The 17,027-nt window shown below is 41.4% G+C and overlaps 1 protein-coding gene across 1 annotated transcript; it reads right to left on the bottom strand.

Annotated features, from left to right (window-relative positions):
• Window positions 1-83: 83 nt before the first annotated feature.
• Window positions 84-17,027, bottom strand: LOC115374212 (uncharacterized). The gene is made up of 11 exons (XM_030073019.1): window positions 16,824-17,027; window positions 10,640-10,705; window positions 9,922-9,942; window positions 9,503-9,769; window positions 7,886-8,006; window positions 6,523-6,698; window positions 6,118-6,260; window positions 5,827-5,977; window positions 5,363-5,544; window positions 5,167-5,259; window positions 84-5,065 (listed from the first exon to the last, which is right to left on the bottom strand). The coding sequence occupies exons 2-11, from the start codon at window positions 10,683-10,685 to the stop codon at window positions 4,355-4,357; spliced, it is 1,911 nt and encodes a 636-aa protein (XP_029928879.1). The 5' UTR covers window positions 10,686-10,705; window positions 16,824-17,027; the 3' UTR covers window positions 84-4,354.

The following is a 17,027-nucleotide window of genomic DNA, read 5'->3' as shown; positions in this document are numbered from 1 at the left end:
ACTCAAAGACAAAATTGTCCCGGTTCAAGTTTATTACCCTGATTTGTGACTTATAACACAGGAAACAATGACAGGACAGCAAATGTCATAATCTTCCGTTTATTCTTAGTATCCCTTTAGACATGAAATAAAGAAAGAAACTATTTTCTTTACAAAACGTCTGTGTGTGTGTAGTGTTGTGCAAAAAGGGAGTACAGAGAGAACATGTCGAACATCACACCCAGGCCAGAACAGCTGAAGTAAACACAGAGGATCAGGGCAGAAACGGCTCACATAGTGCAAGGAGAGTGCCAGTGGTAATAACAGTAGAGGTTTCCTTAGTGGGTTATCTGAGGTGGCTATCAAACCAGCAACCCTACACTGATTCCAGCCTGACCTTCCTCTTCAAGATGCTGGTAATGTGCAAACCAAAGGCCTCTTTTGCCAACTGCACACCATCTGCCCTCCCACACACACACACACACACACACTCCAAATGGCTTGGTATTACAGTCACTGGTTACAACACAGTGGTGGCATACGTTCAAATGCAGTTTTTAACGTACACTCCATAACCCCTCGAGGGTTACCGACGCAAAGCTTTGCCATCCCTCTGTTTTGTGAACTCACATACTCAAGCTGCGCCTCTCAGACTAGCGACGTGGAAATCACCCTCACTTACACACAGAACACTCTCACTGTGTCATTCCTTTTGTCAGTCATCTGAAAAGCAAGACGATCAGACTCATCCAGTATCAAGTGCATAACATTTGTCTTTCATTATCAAGTAGAGCTAAGGTGTTTCCAAGTGCTTCCTAACCCATCTTTTTTAATACTGTATATCACATATTTTCTACACATTACGGTAATACATCTTAATAGATCAGTCAGTGGTACAGGAAACCGACAGTATAATCAGTCAAGGGTTCAACTAGCCTTCTACACTTGACCAGTCTGTAAGTACCCTGCCTAAAGTGTAAGAAAAAGGTGTCATTAGGAGTGTCGGCTAAGAATAGAATACAGGCCAACCAGCCAATGAATATTTTAGGCACTAAAACAAAGACGAGAATCACTCAAAGCACCTCAAAATTACAATATCTTTGACCATTTTTTTGTGGCTTTTAACACATTCACACTCATGACTAAACACAGCACTTTTTTTTTTTCTTCACATTGCAAGACAATATAAGCAGGCACATGAAGACCTTACTCACAATAGATGGAGATGCACACGTAGGATACGGGAGTTTCATTCTGTACAAACTGCCTATGCATAGGACCGACGCACACACACGCACACAAACACACGCACATGGCTATAAATGATTGAAGACAGACACACACATGCAACCGTACATCACTTCCTTAGACACACGCACACACAATTCTTCAACGCGTGATGATGGCAACACTGAATATCACTCCTCTGTTCACACACACAGACACAACCTTTTTACAGAACAATAAAAGCCTGTTTTCGAGGACGTCTCACGGGCATGCTGCAGTCAATGCTTCATCTTAAAGTGACATAGGTTAATCATTCTAATACAATATGTAAATATTGTGAGGGTTATGCTGTGAGTACCATCTGGTTGGAATGGCAATAATATAAGATAAAGTGATCTGACGAGATCTAATATAGTCTCAATGGATTTTTCAATATTTGGTTCATAAATTAGGTCAAGAAGTTAGTGAATATTAGTGTATATAGTATATAGTATATAGTATGTGTATATATTCTATATTCTGGATTTAAGCTTTGTGAGAAATTTAGATTAGTTTTTTTATGTTATTCAGTATAATACAACAACCATTCTATACACTACAAACATTCAACCTTGGCGGGGAGACTTTAAACTGGCTGACATGCAATATTTACAAGGCTGGACAAAGTCAGCGGGGTGACAAGGGATTTATTCTGTGTGAGTGTGTGTGTGTGTGTGTGTGTGTGTGTGTGTGTGTGTGTTTGTGTATGTGTGTGTGTGTGTGTGTGTGTGTGTGTGTGTGTGTGTGTGTGTGTGTAAACACTGCTTTTAGTATTGCCAAAATGAGTTTTTGAGCCTGGCTAGAAGTGAGGCATGTCTAATGTTTTGCGTTAGGTCGAAGACCAATATTCATTAAAATGCCTTCATCCCTTTTTCAGCACATATGACCATCTGTTACTGTAATTCTGTTAAACATTTAGGCACCTTGATTTTTTAATACTTGTTTTTGTTAGGTTTTGCTCTATACTATATTAATTGATCATAGTATCAAATCTGACATCTAAATCTATGTTATCATATGGCTTTTGAAGATGCTGTCACATCATCTTGTATTATTTCATTGTAAGAAAACTCTTGAAGTCCCAAAAGTTAGCAAGAAAGGCCATTGACTCAGTTGGTTGAAGATGGAGCTACTTACTTTTTTACATTTTCACTGATAAATTTGATTGCCATTTCATGGCTATTATTTTGTGCTTCTATCAGTAATCCAAAATGTTTTTTTTCTTTTGTTGTTGTTGATTTTAATGCACCAAACTGTTATGCTAATTGTTTCATCAGTGGTCAGATAAAATATGAGGTAGAGACATGCCTTTTGTCAAAAATGCATTTGCACACCTCCCCTGGAGTTTTAATAAGGATTAAATTCCACATAGGCTACCTCCAACTTTACAAATGAATGTAACACATTTCTGCAGAGACGATGTGTTTGATAAAGGCCTCAGAGGAGTATTTTGGAACGGCTAAAGATACAAATAGCTCTTAAGTTGTTATCACTCAGACCTAATTATCAAGCATCAACATTTGAGCTTTTTAAACTTACAGGGCCACAGAAAGTAATGATACAGGAACTAGTTACTTTAAAAGTAAATTAAGCTTAATAGATTAGAGTAAATATATATTTAAAATAAACGTAAGAGAATGATTCGATATAAGAACTAAGGTCTGTCATTAGTCATGTACAACTGCATTAGGTTCGAAATAATGCCCACGGTTACCACAAACGTTGGAAAGAAAGAAAGAAAGAAAGAAAGAAAGAAAGAAAGAATGTTTGATATAGGAAAAGCTAGAAGAAAAGAGGAAGTGAAGGCACAAGGTAGGAAGGAAGCGTGAAAGAAAGAAAGAAAGAAAGAAAGAAAGAAAGAAAGAAAGAAAGAAAGAAAGAAAAAGAAAAAGACAGAAAGAAAGACATTCTGAGCGTTTGAACTCACCACACCCTTTCATTCAATCTTTCAGCAATATAAAGCCCAGCAGAGCAAACAGCACACCGGGTCACATGCTGGTCCCAGTGCCTGGAGTTTCTACGGGCTCCGATGACTTTCCTATTGAATTATAAGTATAATGGGATTTCATAGAGCCACAGGGAAATCCAGATCCAAGACAGTAAGTGGTTGATCCGGACTTGAGGGATTAGTCTGTGAAACATATTTTAATCATGGAGGATATCCACTGGGAGTCAAAATCTCAACCTCAGAGGCCATAAATGGTGGTTTTAGTATGGTAAGAATATTTTTGTTATGGTCAATTTTTTGTATGTGACTGAATGGTGTCGATCTGTATGGGACCAGAGGATTAGCACTGGTGCACATGTCCACATTTCACCTTCATGCTATATGAAAAAATGCCTTCTGTTCCTTACTTGGAGCTACAATAGAAGAAAAAAGGCAAGAAAAAAAAGGCTTAAAAAGGGCTTTCCATCCCTGTTTGATGATGTGTCATCACATGCATTAGAAATTTTAAGAAGCCAGTAGTTTCACTGTGTACGACTGTGAGATGGGTTGAAAAACGTCATGCTTTTTATGTGTTTTATCCACATGCTGAAAGAAGAGCAAGCATCTAGATGGCTGATGATGGTTATTTTAGTTCAAACGAGGAATTTTAGTAACAGTGATTCTGTAGATGGTGCCATGTTCACTTGTCAGTCCATTACTGAATTAAATGAAGTGTTGTAAACCTTTCTGTCCGCCTTAACGCATTAGAAAAGACCTTATGTGGAGTTAACAATTCATCTGTAAACTCTGCAAAGGATTTAATTTGCAGCCTGGCAGTTATGTGAAGTTACCAAATGCTAAATTGAGTGTACAGCCTAAAATTTAAGTTGAAAGGGGTCAACAACGGAAACATTTCACAATCAAGGAGCTGCTTCTATTATTTAGTAATGTGAACTGTTTCTGTAGGTCAAAAAGTCTTGATGGTTAAGTGTTAGTTACAGACAAATGAGATATCATAATCTAGGTACTATTATGTTCAGGCATTAAAAGTGTTAAATCTAAGTCCCCGCCCCAATGACTGTGGTTTTCTTCATTATTTGGTAGGGGGTGTTCGATTGTCTACAGTGGTTGTAGATGGAGAATATCTGCGGGGCTTCCCTTGGGTTTGTGCAGGGGCTGTTCTCAGGTGGTGGTGGTGGAGTCCTCAGCCATGGCGCCATCTTTGCTGGCCTCTAGTATCGGACTACTAGAGTTCAGCTCCACCTCGGGGGTTTTAGTGGGAGCTACTTTCGGAGCAGATCCTCCGATCAGATCAGCGGGGTCTGGGCTCAGATTGGACTCTGGGGCTGGCTCAGGTGTACCATTGGTGATGGGTTCTGGTGTGGTCGGCTTTGGGGGCTCCGGTGTGGGAGTCAGGGCGCTCTTGCTTTCAGCTGGCGGAGTTGGGGCTTTAGGAGAGGATGTCTTCGGCTCTGGGCTTGGGCTGGGGGCAGGCTTTGGTTCAGACGTTTTGGTATCTAGACCATCACTGGGGCTCGGCTTAGACACAAGCTTGGATTCAGGGCTCTGGGCTGGGCTTAGTTTATCTTCTGCAGGCATGAGCACATCCAGCTTTACTTCAGCGGGCTGATCAGGGGTTTTCTTGGTCTCAGGTGTTACTGGACTAGGCTTAATCTCTATTGCTGGTGGAGCACTTGGCTTGACCTCAGCAGCAGCGGGCTGGCTTGGCTGGGTTTCAGGGGCAATTGAGATGCTGACAGCCTCAGAGTCTGGGATGTGATCAGGGGCATCAGTGTCAGTGTCAAGTGGGAGGGCAGTGGTGTTAAATCCCACCCCTGAATCACTGGTCTCAAGGTTACCCACTCCAACTTCCTTGGAGGAAACCTCTAGACCCTGTAGACAGACAGAGAGGACAGGAAGATGGAAGATACATTTCTCCATAACAACATGATGATCAGTGGCTAATTCTTATGTAAAACAGTCCCTGTTCTTACTTTAATGTCCACCTCAGTGCTTTGAGATTTCTCTGTAGTGTCAGCCTGGGAATGCTTTGACTCCTCATTAAGTTTGGTGATGTTCTTGACCACCTGTCAGCACACACACACACATACATACATTCTCTTATGACCTAATGATTTAATATCATTCATATATCCACCGTACACGTCATCTTCACATTTTCCCACCAACCTGTCTGAATGCATCTCCCTCATCCTCCTTGCCAGCATTCTGGGCAAGCTTCTCCAACGCAGCCGCCCTCTTGGCCCTCTTCTTTACCTTGATCAGGCAGGACAGGAGGCACACCAGCAGTAGAAACACCAGAAGGCCCAACAGAGCAATGACCGCCACATATACTGGCGGAAGTCTGTAGGCTGGGTGGAGACAGGAAGGGAAAAGGGACAGAACGGAGAGAAAGAACAGGAGTGGGAGAGTAAAATATTCAACTGACCTTTAATTGTCTTGTTGAAATTCCAGTGCATGAACACACTGAATAAAAGACAGGAATTTTTCTTTCTTTTTTGGATTCTACTTGTACGTCACTGAACTATTCAGCAATTATTTTGACCAAACTATTGGTCACTGTAGTGCAACTACAATGTTATCCTTCAGCTCAGTTTTTAGTCAGTTCTCTCATCCCCATCCCCCATCCTTACGCTGCACTTCCAGGTAGACATTTGACACAGTGAAGCCCTGCATGTCAGTAATTTTGAACTGTCCTGCATCTGCGCTCTTGACCTGGTCCAGAATAACCACAGATCCTTCAACAGAGAGACGCTCCTCAAATCCAAGCTCAGCAATTTGGGCCTAGAATCGTAAGAGAAAAAAATAACATGGCTTACATTAAACACATGTTTAGATGTGGAAACCTTGTATTCATGTTTGCAATGCAGTGAAAATAATCCCAGCTGTTGTAGGACTGAAAGGGAGTAAGAAGCTGCACTTACACTGATGAGTTCTCCTTTATCCATCAGCAGGCGCTGTATGTTGTCATTGTTGCGGGAGTAGTAGAGCTGCACCAAGGAGCTGTTGAGGATCAGGTTGACCTTCAGTCTCCCACCATAAGGCACCTGCACAAAGTTCTGGTGCCCTAGGACATGGGCAGAGAAGAAGGAGGGGAATAAATACGTCACGGCTCTGTTTACAGCCCCACAGGATCGTCTAAAATGCATTAGTCTGTTGGAGCCCATTAAGGTTTGGGTCTTTAAAAAGCCATTATGGCAGGCAGGAGGATGGGAATAACGAGACCACAAAAATCCTGATGGAATGAGCTGGTCCTATTAAACAGGGTAGATACTGATAAAAAAAAAAAAAAAAAAAAAAAAAAAAAGAAATCATATATTGTGCCTTACCTTTGACATTGAGACACACTTTTCTTTCGATCTTGCCTTTAGTATCACTGACAGTGTAGCTTCCCTCATCAGCACCGGTGACGGCGCTCAGCGTGACGTGGCGCTCTGTGATGCTGATCCGGCCCTCGTAGCCACCGGTGGGCACTCCTGCACTGGTTAGCAGCACCAAACCAGGCCTGGACAGAGGGACGGGGGAGAGGATGAACTTTCTGGGACATTTACGGTAGAATTTCATTTATGTCAACTTTTTTTAATTGCACAGTACAGTACAGTACATTATGGTGGAAAGTACAGTTAATGATTTCCTTGGGTTATGCAATCAATATCACTCTGACCATTGAATTGTAAACAATATTTTCAGATAATGGATGGGACACCACTGGGAAATAAGATATGGTGTAGCAATTTCTGTTTTAATGTATTTGCAGTGTTGGGAAGTAACTAGTTTCATATTATTGGTCACATGTAATTAAATTACAAAATAAATGTTACTGTAATCTGTTATAGTTACTGAGAAAAAAATGTAATTAAATTACAGTTGCCAATCGAAATGTTGCTAATTACAAAGAGGTTTCATCTGAATATATTATTTTGGGGGGAAAAGCTTATATGTAGGAAAGTCTATATCATTCATTCAGTGGCTTTGCATCTTATCGCTAAGCAGGAATACCTTCCTTCAGTATATTTCCAGGCAGCACGAGTCAGCCAAGCTGCTGGGCCAAATTTGAGTGCAACACCATCAAGGATATGACTGATTACAAGGACCTGTCTCTACATTTAGACAGGCTCCATTCATTTGGCAGTACGTGCTCAAATGTGAGTGTTGTTTTTGATTGGTTCTCTTGTTTTAATTTGCACCGCCTCTCGTCTGGCAATTAAATCAGTGGCAATTGCTCTGAGCAGCCAGTCTGCCAGGCCTGTAACCAGCCAGCCACGTCAAGGTGGTTGGCTGTTTGTGATCTACATACTTGTGATTTATTTTGGTGGTTGTGCTTAAAAATCTAAATCTTCTGATCTTAATTCAAGTTACACTGAAGAACTTTTAATAAAAGTTTGACCGTCAGTGTTACCGTTACTGTTGTGAGGTTTACATTGCCTAGTTTAAATTTACTGTATACTTTCAGGACTTTTTAGCGCCATTGTCCAGTTCAAAACATTTGTTAGAAAAGTAAGCAAAAAACAATCAAAGGTAAAAAGTTAGATTACTTTGATGACGTGATTAAAATAGTTACATTACTAAGTACATTTTTAACAGGGTAACAAGTAATCTGTAACTTATTACATTTCTAAAGCAACCTTCCCAACACTGTGTGTATTTTTGTATGATTATATAGCATTATTTAAAAAAAATTTTTTTGACTACCTATGCGTCTCGTTGGCCTCCGCAGCACTGGTTCTGAACTCCAGGGTGATGGGAGTGATTACCCCAAACAGCTGGATGTGGAAATTGTCGCCATACTTAATGTTCTGCTCGTTGGTGCAATCTAGAAAACAATAGAAGGTTGGTATGGCGTTTGCTCAAAGATAGGGAAGATACAAGTATTAATTGCACTGAATAGGAATCGACTGACAGTAAAGGAGAAAAAAGGCGTGAAACGGGGATGGAAAGAGAGATTATTCACTGAAAGAAGGCAAAAAGAGTAATTACTATGGATGAGAATAGAGTTTCAGAGGGAGAGAGAGGGGCAGGGGAATGAAAATGAGCGGGAGAAAAAGAAGCGGCTTGACAGATGTAGAGAGGAGGAAACACACTGCAGAGAATGAAAGGGAAGGCTGATCCACAAATATCAGAGTAGCTACAATAAGGGGGTAGGGATAAAACCAAAATAGAGGAATGGGGAGAAAAGGCAAGATGGGAAAACAGTGGGGAGAGAAGAATGGGGAGGTGGGCTGGTGGTTAAAGAGCTGCATAATTACTGCCTGGCATCTCTTGCATGCTCCTCCACACTCTGAACACATAGACATATGGTTGCACACACACACACACACACACACACACATCCTCGTCACTTCACTACACATTACTGGCTCCGTATGGCACAGCTTCAGCATATTGCTACACTACAGTCATCTTTATCCATGCTGAGTTGAGCCCACTCTTTCCTCAGCATAGTGTGTGTGTGTGTGTGTGTATGTGTGTGTGTGTGTGTGTTTGTGTGTGTCTCATCTCATTGCTTTCAGATGCTGAGAACCATTTCAGGCAACAAAGCACTAGTCAGTATACAGGCAAAACTGTTGAAACTTGTAACAATCCCAGGACAAACAGGATGCGTAGCTGTGAGGCTTTCAGGCTGCCCACAGGGGTGACTGCATGATTAAAGCAGGGAAAGGGACAGATCAACTGATCTCACTGAAAAAAACCCAAGTGTGAGGTATTGTTGAATCAAAAAAAAAAAAAAAGCTTTTCGATGGTGATATTTTGGATGCAACGATGATTGTATTGAAGGGGTAAACTACACTATAGAACCTGGAAGAACCATTCAAAATCATGCATTTTGGATGCAAGGTAACTAAAAACAACAACAACAACAACAACAACAACAACAACAACAACAAAAACAGGAACTAATATATTTACTGAATTTCAGTCCTCTGGGCAATTACAAATTCAGATTTTAAACAGGTAATCAAACAAGTTGCAAGGAAAAGTTGCATTTATTCTGGTGAATCAACACAATGTTAAGTCTTACTTTTTTTTAAGAATCGTGGATGATTCAAAGAAAAGTCTATCTTATCATTTCAAGCCAAAGTCAAAGCGATACAGGCTATTACTTTCTTTCAGTAGATTTAATGAATCGTTAAATCCCCCAGATGAAGTTTCTCTTGTAAAGATTTTTGCTTCCTCTCAGACTCGGAGGCTCTTCTACTTAACAATGGGCTCACTGCTTGGTGAAAATGCTGCATTGTGGACCAAGGCTGCTGTATGAGATTGTGACATGTAGCATAAAGACACATTAGTTCTCCTAGGGTCACCCAGTACCTCGGACGATGAGAGTAGTGATCCGGATGTCGTCTGGCTTCTCAGGGTTTGTCACCGTGTACGTGCCCTCGTCCTTCTCCTTCACAGATTCCAAGATGAGGTGGCTGAGGTGGTTGAGCTTGGCCCTGGAGCCGATCACTTTGCCCCCCCGCATAAGGACCACATCAGGTCTTTTATCAGGATTATACCTGGGATGGAAGGTGACCTCCACCCCCAGAGAGGGCAGTAAAAGGTGGAAATCCTCCCCATGGAACTTAACGACCGTCTCTTTGATTGGGGAGATTAGGAAAGTACAAGGAGAAGAATGAGGAAGGGAGACAGAAAAAGAGCAAAAGTTGATGATTCAGTATTTATCAGGTGTTATCCCCAAATTGTACTGCAGAAATAGTGCACAGGTGAAGTGAGATGATAAATCTTACCGTTCACAGGAGCAGAAAGAGCTAAAAACAAATATGAAAGAAAACATGAATTAAAAATGTGTTTCAGCCCATTCCCAAATGATCAGCCCCACTTAATGGTTGCTCTCTTAACATCAGCAAAAGATAAAGCAGTGTGTCACTGTCTGTTTATTCTCTTTCTACATAAATCAACATTTAGGTGTGCATATTGCTGTCTCTTACACCTCCTTGTGGATTTCCAGAGCTGACTGCAAACAGACAAACTGGCCCCAAACCACTAAAAGCACCACTGCTGCCCAAATAAACAAAACTATGCTTTCAGCTTATTAGCAAAGGAAAAACACACTCTAGCAAAAGTGGCAAAAGACACAGTTTCTAAGGATGCACTGATACCTCTTCTTCAATGATGATACAGGTATAATAAAGCACCAAATTTTACGTATTAACTTATACTGAGCATCACTGATCCAATCCAGAACTCTCACTGAATACAACTGCTTGGACCATCAATTTAGATTCAAAATAATAGTTGATATAAAATCCTTTTTTTCTTACCATTTAAGAAACACAAGCCTCAATATGCCAAAAATGGAGAAAGTTTGCCTTTTTTCTGACATGTTACTCATGGCTTTCACAATCAGATATTAGTCAGATATTATATCAGCACCCATACCGAAAGCAGTATCAGTATCACTTTTCCATCATCACTAATAATCACCATTTATATAACATAGCATACCTGTGCTGAGCAGAAAGGTGAACGTGATCACACTGACTGTAATCATCTTGACTGATTATCTTGCGTCTAGATAGAGAAGAAACATATAGGGAAAATTATTTTAGAGCCTCAGTGTCCATCTTGTCCTCTTTATGTATTAGCCTCCTCCTTTTTTTATTTTCCCTTAACTTTTTTAAGGTGTAGGGATAGGTTACTGGAGGACATGCAGATGACAGATATTGCTTGACTCTGTTGCTGATTCACAGTGCGAGCGTGGTGCGTGACATCATCTCTGGGTGATATCACCCTTTGATGAAGATGCCGCCACTGTGACATGTAGTCTGAACTCCAAACAGTCTGGGACAGTGAAACCAGGCTTTAGTGTTGCCTCGTTAGATTTTGTGCATTCCTTTCACTTTCTTGCATTTTAAATAATACACCTCAAGTGCAGACAGTCATCTTTAATCTGAAGGGATATGGAGGAGCAGATTACATTTACATATTTTACAATTACAAGGCACTCAGAGAGAACAAACCTCACAGAAGAATCCTTTACCTTGCTGTTACACCCAAAGACATAATTCCATTCATTTTAAAATTAAATGACTATATGTAAATGCAAATTTGCTGTTAAAAATTTAAATAAAGTGTACATCTTACTTAGTTTAAAAAACATGATCATCTAATAGCAGAAATTTCAGATGTGGATCACCACCAAAATTGAATCAATTGTTCCTTGGCCCAACGCCTAGGAACAATTGATCTATCCAGCAAATTGCATGGAGGTCTGTTCTTAAGATTTCGAGATATGCAGGTAACAGAGAGACAAACTACCTTAAAGAGCCAAAAACCACAATCTCCTTGACAGAAGCAAAAAATAAAGGGCATATGTTCAGTATGTTATCAAAAATTGGCAAGCATAATCAGCAATGGTTAATTAAAGGCCGGCAGCAGCCAATAAGCAGATGTAAGACAGTATTCTATGCATCGAGTCCATATCACTGTCTAGAATCTATGCTGTAAAATAATTTTCTTTCCAAGAAGATTCAAGGTGGGCATGAATCTCTTTAGCATAATGTTTCCCGAGCAGTTCTTGCATAAAGTTCAAGACAGGAATTTATTGGGAGAAAGTGCTGAGGTGATCCATCTCTATAATGGAGCTTCTTAGCAGGAAATGGTGGTTTAAGGCTGGCTTCTTGACACAGACTCTTGTCAAAAATAAATAAATAAATAAATAAAAAATAAGTAACTGCAGCCACTTTATATGGATAGTCCAATACTGATAGTGGCTTTAACAGTTCACTAAATGGTCTACTGAGTTTCAAGTGACCCTGATTATTGTGTGAAATGTAGCATATAAATGTTCAGTGTCTGGGCGAGGGCTCATTTTAGGGTTAGGGGTAAGGTTGGTGTTTGGTTTAACAACGGGTCAGGTTACAGTTGGGCGCTGGGGATCAGCATTGAATGACCCGGCTGTGTTACTATAATTGCTTGGCTGGATTTCAAACAACAAAAGTTCAGGACTTAGAAGAGGAACAGCGCAAGCCACCATTTCCCCGGCAGCCTGTGACAGGACCCTGATTAATTGCAAAACTGACACGACTATGATGATCTGAACTGCCGTCTGCTGCATCGAGACATCACAGGCAACACATCAAGGGATTTGTGCATTAGAATTTTTGCTGTGGTTTTCATTTACAAAGCCCACGAGTGGACCAGGAGGAAACACCTGCAGTGCGCACATTCAGACTTGGCAGCGGCTCATAAACATACAGTCAAGATTTATTTCTTCACAACTGCATTTGCATCTGAATGGGAATATAATTACATTAAAGTGGGCTGTGTGCACTTCACTCCTTCACTAATTGCATGTAGCTCGCTGTCTTTTGAACATTTCAGGCTTCCCTCTGATTTTTCCAGGTTTTATTTTTTTTAAAAATCCAACTCCTCTTCAGATACATTGCATTAGTAATCTACTCAGGAAGCAAACAGCATTTTAATCCAAATAAACAAATGAATTAATAAATAATTACTACTTATTTCTTAGTCTTTTCTTTCTTTCTTTCTTTCCTTCCTCTTGTCTTTCTTTCTGGTCTTTGTACTTGAAGTTGTACTAAGAATCAAATTAGGCTATCTAATCTCTCGATCTAAAAACCTCCCAGAAGTGATTCTATCTGCAGAAAATCTTGCAGTCGCTGTAAATTCAATTTATCTCCCAGTGCCTTGTGGTTATTGCTGAACTTAGAAACAAAAAATAGCCTGTGGAGCAACTGTTGTTGAGAAAGCCAATGAGAGTGCCATTGTGACCTAATAGCGTGTCTCGGTTTAATTTAAAGTCGAGGTCATGAGCTGATTTATACCTCAGATGCTTTAGGTGCTGCTTAAAGACATGGGGGACATACCAAGAGCCATGCATGTCTTATATAAGTCTTACCCTTTCTAAATAGCACAGTAGAGTATCTGCACGTTCACCAGAGCCACCTGGCTTTGGATCAGTGTCAAGGGTTGTCTATTGATTATGCGCCCCTGGAGATGCCTAAATTAAAGCTCAGAATAATTAATGGATCTCAAGATAATTGGAATTGCGGGGGTGTGAGGAATTACTTGGCTGTGTTTCGAATAAAAACGGCCCAGAACTTAGGAGAGGAACAGGATAGCCACCATTTCTACAGGAGCCTGTGAAGGTCTCTGAGAAGAATCCTGATTAATTGCAACACTGAGGGGATTACGATGATCTGAACTGCCTTCTGCTGCACTGAGACATCACAGGCAATGCATCAAGGGATTTGTGCAATAGAAATTTTGCTGTGGTTTTCCTTTACAAAGCCCAGGAGCAGACAAGGAGGGAACACCTGCAGTGCTCACAGTCAGACTTGCAGCAGCTACTAAACATGCACTCAAGATTAAAATGTCTCACTGAAACACTGCAGATGTCATAATAACACATCTTATCTCTGCCTGAAACAAGTCATTTAACTGTCCTTGCACATTTGTGCATTGTGTGTGTGTGTGTGTGTGTGTGTGTGCACTATCTGTGTGTATCTGCCACCTATCTGTGTTTGTGTCTGTGTGTTAATGCAGACCATCTTCACAGGCTCCAGCAGGAAGGCCTTTGTCTGGCAACATTTAATGGGAATAATTAATATTTCACAGTGTCATAATATGACAGTCACACTTGTTGTTTACCAGAAGGTCTTGGCCAACCCTCTGCACTATGCCTGCTTCATCCTCTCACCACACACTGGGCAGAGAGCCTAAAAGCCCACTAATTTTATTGAATTTGAAACAAAATATAGAACAGAGCTTTCTCTTGGTCAACAAATTCAGTGTCCTTTGCTGTAGTCATCTGTATGGCTCAAATAACACTGTAATGTCCAAACAGCATCTACATCTTTATTTTGGGTATTGTTGCCTTCTTGTCTTTGTTTCAACCCTTGTTTGACACCAATACATTTTGCATGGATCATTACTTCCATTACACACACACACACACACACACACACACAAAACAAAACCTGACGGTCCACCTTCGCAGTCATCAACATTTAATTAATACAGTGATCTGTGATGCGGAATTAGCTGGCTGAGGAAACAGATAAGTGAACCATGTCCATCTGTTTGTCTCAGCAGCAAGTCCACATGGAATCAACATGACCAATCTGGTATTGGTGCACGAGACCTGTGAAGCAATGATTCAAAGACATTCTCCTTCATTCCAGCATTTTCAACCATTAGAGGCCAAAAAAAAAAAAACAAAAAACAAAACACACAATACAGCCTGCCTGGCTGAGCACACACACGCCAGTACATGAAAACGTACACGTAGCCGTGCGTGTGCACTCACAGACGCACACACACATGCACATGCTCATTCACACGCATCTCCACTGTCCTTTGGGCTGTTAACCATGGGCTGCCGGACACAGACAAATATGCCATCTGCTATCCTTCACTCACTCTCCCTCTTTCTGCCTTCGCTTAGCCTGTTTTTCCACCCTACTGAATCCTGCACTCTGCCTCTTCCCTCACTGTCTCTCCTCCATTTTCGCGTTTCTGTCGCCATTCTCAAGTCTTCAAGTGCAAATTTCTACTGCCATCGTGCCTCTGTTTATGTCCACTTGTCCTCCTCGTCCTCTCTCAGTCTTCCCTCACTTGCTCTGTATCATCACTTCCTTTCTCTCCCCCATATTCTGTGTTCCCAATATCACTCCTCTTGACCCCAATCTCTCATGGCATCTCTCTCTGTTTTCCCTTTTTCATTGCATTTCTCCCTCTTTCTCTCTCTCTCTTTCTATCATGTCCCTTTCATCCTCTCCTCCTCCTTATCTTATATAATCCAAGCCAGTGCATCCCACTCTGAAATCAAAGCCTGTGCCTGTGTTCCTTCTACCTCCAGACTCCCTGCTTGCTGGGAGGACAGACAAGTCTTTGTCCAGCTCTTTAAAGAGGCGGAAAAGCCTTCAATGACTGCAGATGTGGGGATCCTACAAAGCTACCTCTGTGTCCTACCCTTCATCATTTCTCTTTCACTCTCACTTTCCTCTTTTCTTCGATAAACACAGTGGTGAGGAGAAATGACTGTACCTCAGGCAAAGTCCCCTTCACAACAAAGATGGATGTTGGAAGCAAGGCACACACTTACATGCTTGCACACCCATGCATACCCTCTCCTCACAGTGCTACCGCATTTATAAATCATGAGGGTAAAAAAAAAAAAAAAACAGTAAAAACATAAAGGATCACTCCATCGGGAGAGCAGGACACACTTCTATGACTGGCTGAGTGTTAAGGCTACATGAGGTGCACAACTACTTTGAGAAAATTGTACATTCTCCATTTGAAATAAGGTGTACTCTCCAAAATTCAAAACCAGCATCCACCCCACATGCTCTACCCAGCTGTCCAAATCTTGATGCATGAAAGTCCAAACAGGTACCCTTTGCATCACTTCAACACATCTCATGTTTCAGATCGGTGCAGCAGAGGGAGGCGTACAAGGACAACAGGCTCCACCAATCTGATAATCTAGACAACCTGAAAGTCTGGACAGTTCAAATGGATATCAGCTAAGGTTCATCCCTCAGACACAGCCTGTAGCAGATGACTTGGATTTTTATTTTTATTTTTTTATTTCACAGCCTATTTTCCTTCAGAGCTAAGCAGGCTGCAGTGAACTAAAGGATAAGACAGGTTTTCACCATATTGCCTGCACATGTCAGATTTATTAAAATCAGTGGACGTGGCAGAAGATGGGAGCGGAAGGGAAGGGGGTGGCGGAGCTGAAGCTGAAGCTATGTGGACTATTGACAAACAAACCAGGACTAAGGCAATAAGGGAACAAGGCAATAAGGCTACAGAAGATGGGGAATTAGTTCATCCTAAAGATGAGATAATTGTGCAGACAGATTCAGATCAGCTGACGGCCAGAGCACATTGCTCTCCTGTCTTGAGGCCTTCATGCAGCTTTGGTCACAGTCTGTCATCAGCATACTGCAGGCGGGGGCGACAGAGCCTGCACTGGCAGGCTGGAGCGCATCGTCTCACGTCATGGATGCTATAGGCGATGATAATAAACAATATTACTGTACAGAGGAGCAGCCTATAGCCTACATGATAGTAACCTGGCTCTATATTCAGTAACAGCCTTGCTGGTCGCGTAAAAATTAACTTCCCCAACAAATAATGTAGATGGTCTATTGGAGAGGGGGATAATTATAGTAATCATAACAATAATTATAATAATAGTGAAGATGACTGTCCTGATTCTTTTGGACTAACTGACCATTACAGTGACCTACAAGTAGCCTATATTTTAAGCAACTTAAATGTGATATTTGAAAGAAGAAAAAAAAAAAACATCATCCTCCACATGTGTCCTTTATGTGCATTAGACCGCAAACTGCATCTGCATGAAAATACACAACCAATTATGGGCCAGTCTTTACGAGACACTGAGAAATAAATAAAGCAAGAAATGTCCGATCATCTCTGATTTTGTGATGAAGCCGGTGATGCCCAGTAGGTAAACATAAAACACCTAGCCGCCTAGTCCGATCAGACACCTCCGGGCTGGGATAGCCGATCAGCGTATCTACCAAAAAACTGCAGAATTTAACCCGTCACACACCAGGCAGATTTAAGACACACATATCCGTTCGTCCGCACATGCATGCGTGGGACAAATTATCCCTCTCACTTCACTCACCTTATTATCCAGTTTGACTTGTGCATTCATTCAGTGGAGATGCGGGGATGAACGCAGAGGTGAAAATCTGCGTGAACGCTGCCCGTCTCTCTCTCGTCGTCTTCCTCTCTTTCAACCTCGCCCCCCCAAGAGCAGCACTTGACGACTAGGGCTAAACATTTGGAAGATGTTCAGAATATGTCGGGCTCTGCTCACTCTCGGAGA

This window comes from Myripristis murdjan, chromosome 16 (genome assembly GCF_902150065.1).
Source record: "Myripristis murdjan chromosome 16, fMyrMur1.1, whole genome shotgun sequence".
Lineage (NCBI taxonomy): Eukaryota > Metazoa > Chordata > Actinopteri > Holocentriformes > Holocentridae > Myripristis > Myripristis murdjan.
The sequence above is the reverse complement of the archived record's forward strand: the minus strand, read 5'-3'. Positions and strand labels throughout refer to the sequence as shown.

Coding starts and splice junctions, on each gene's coding strand:
- LOC115374212 (XM_030073019.1), bottom strand. CDS start 10,685: ATGATTACAGTCAGTGTGATCACGTTCACCTTTCTGCTCAGCACAG. Junction 6,261..6,522: donor AGTGTGTCTCAATGTCAAAG/GTAAGGCACAAT, acceptor CCCATGTCCTAG/GGCACCAGAACTTTGTGCAG. Junction 5,260..5,362: donor AGGGAGATGCATTCAGACAG/GTTGGTGGGAAA, acceptor GTGTGCTGACAG/GTGGTCAAGAACATCACCAA.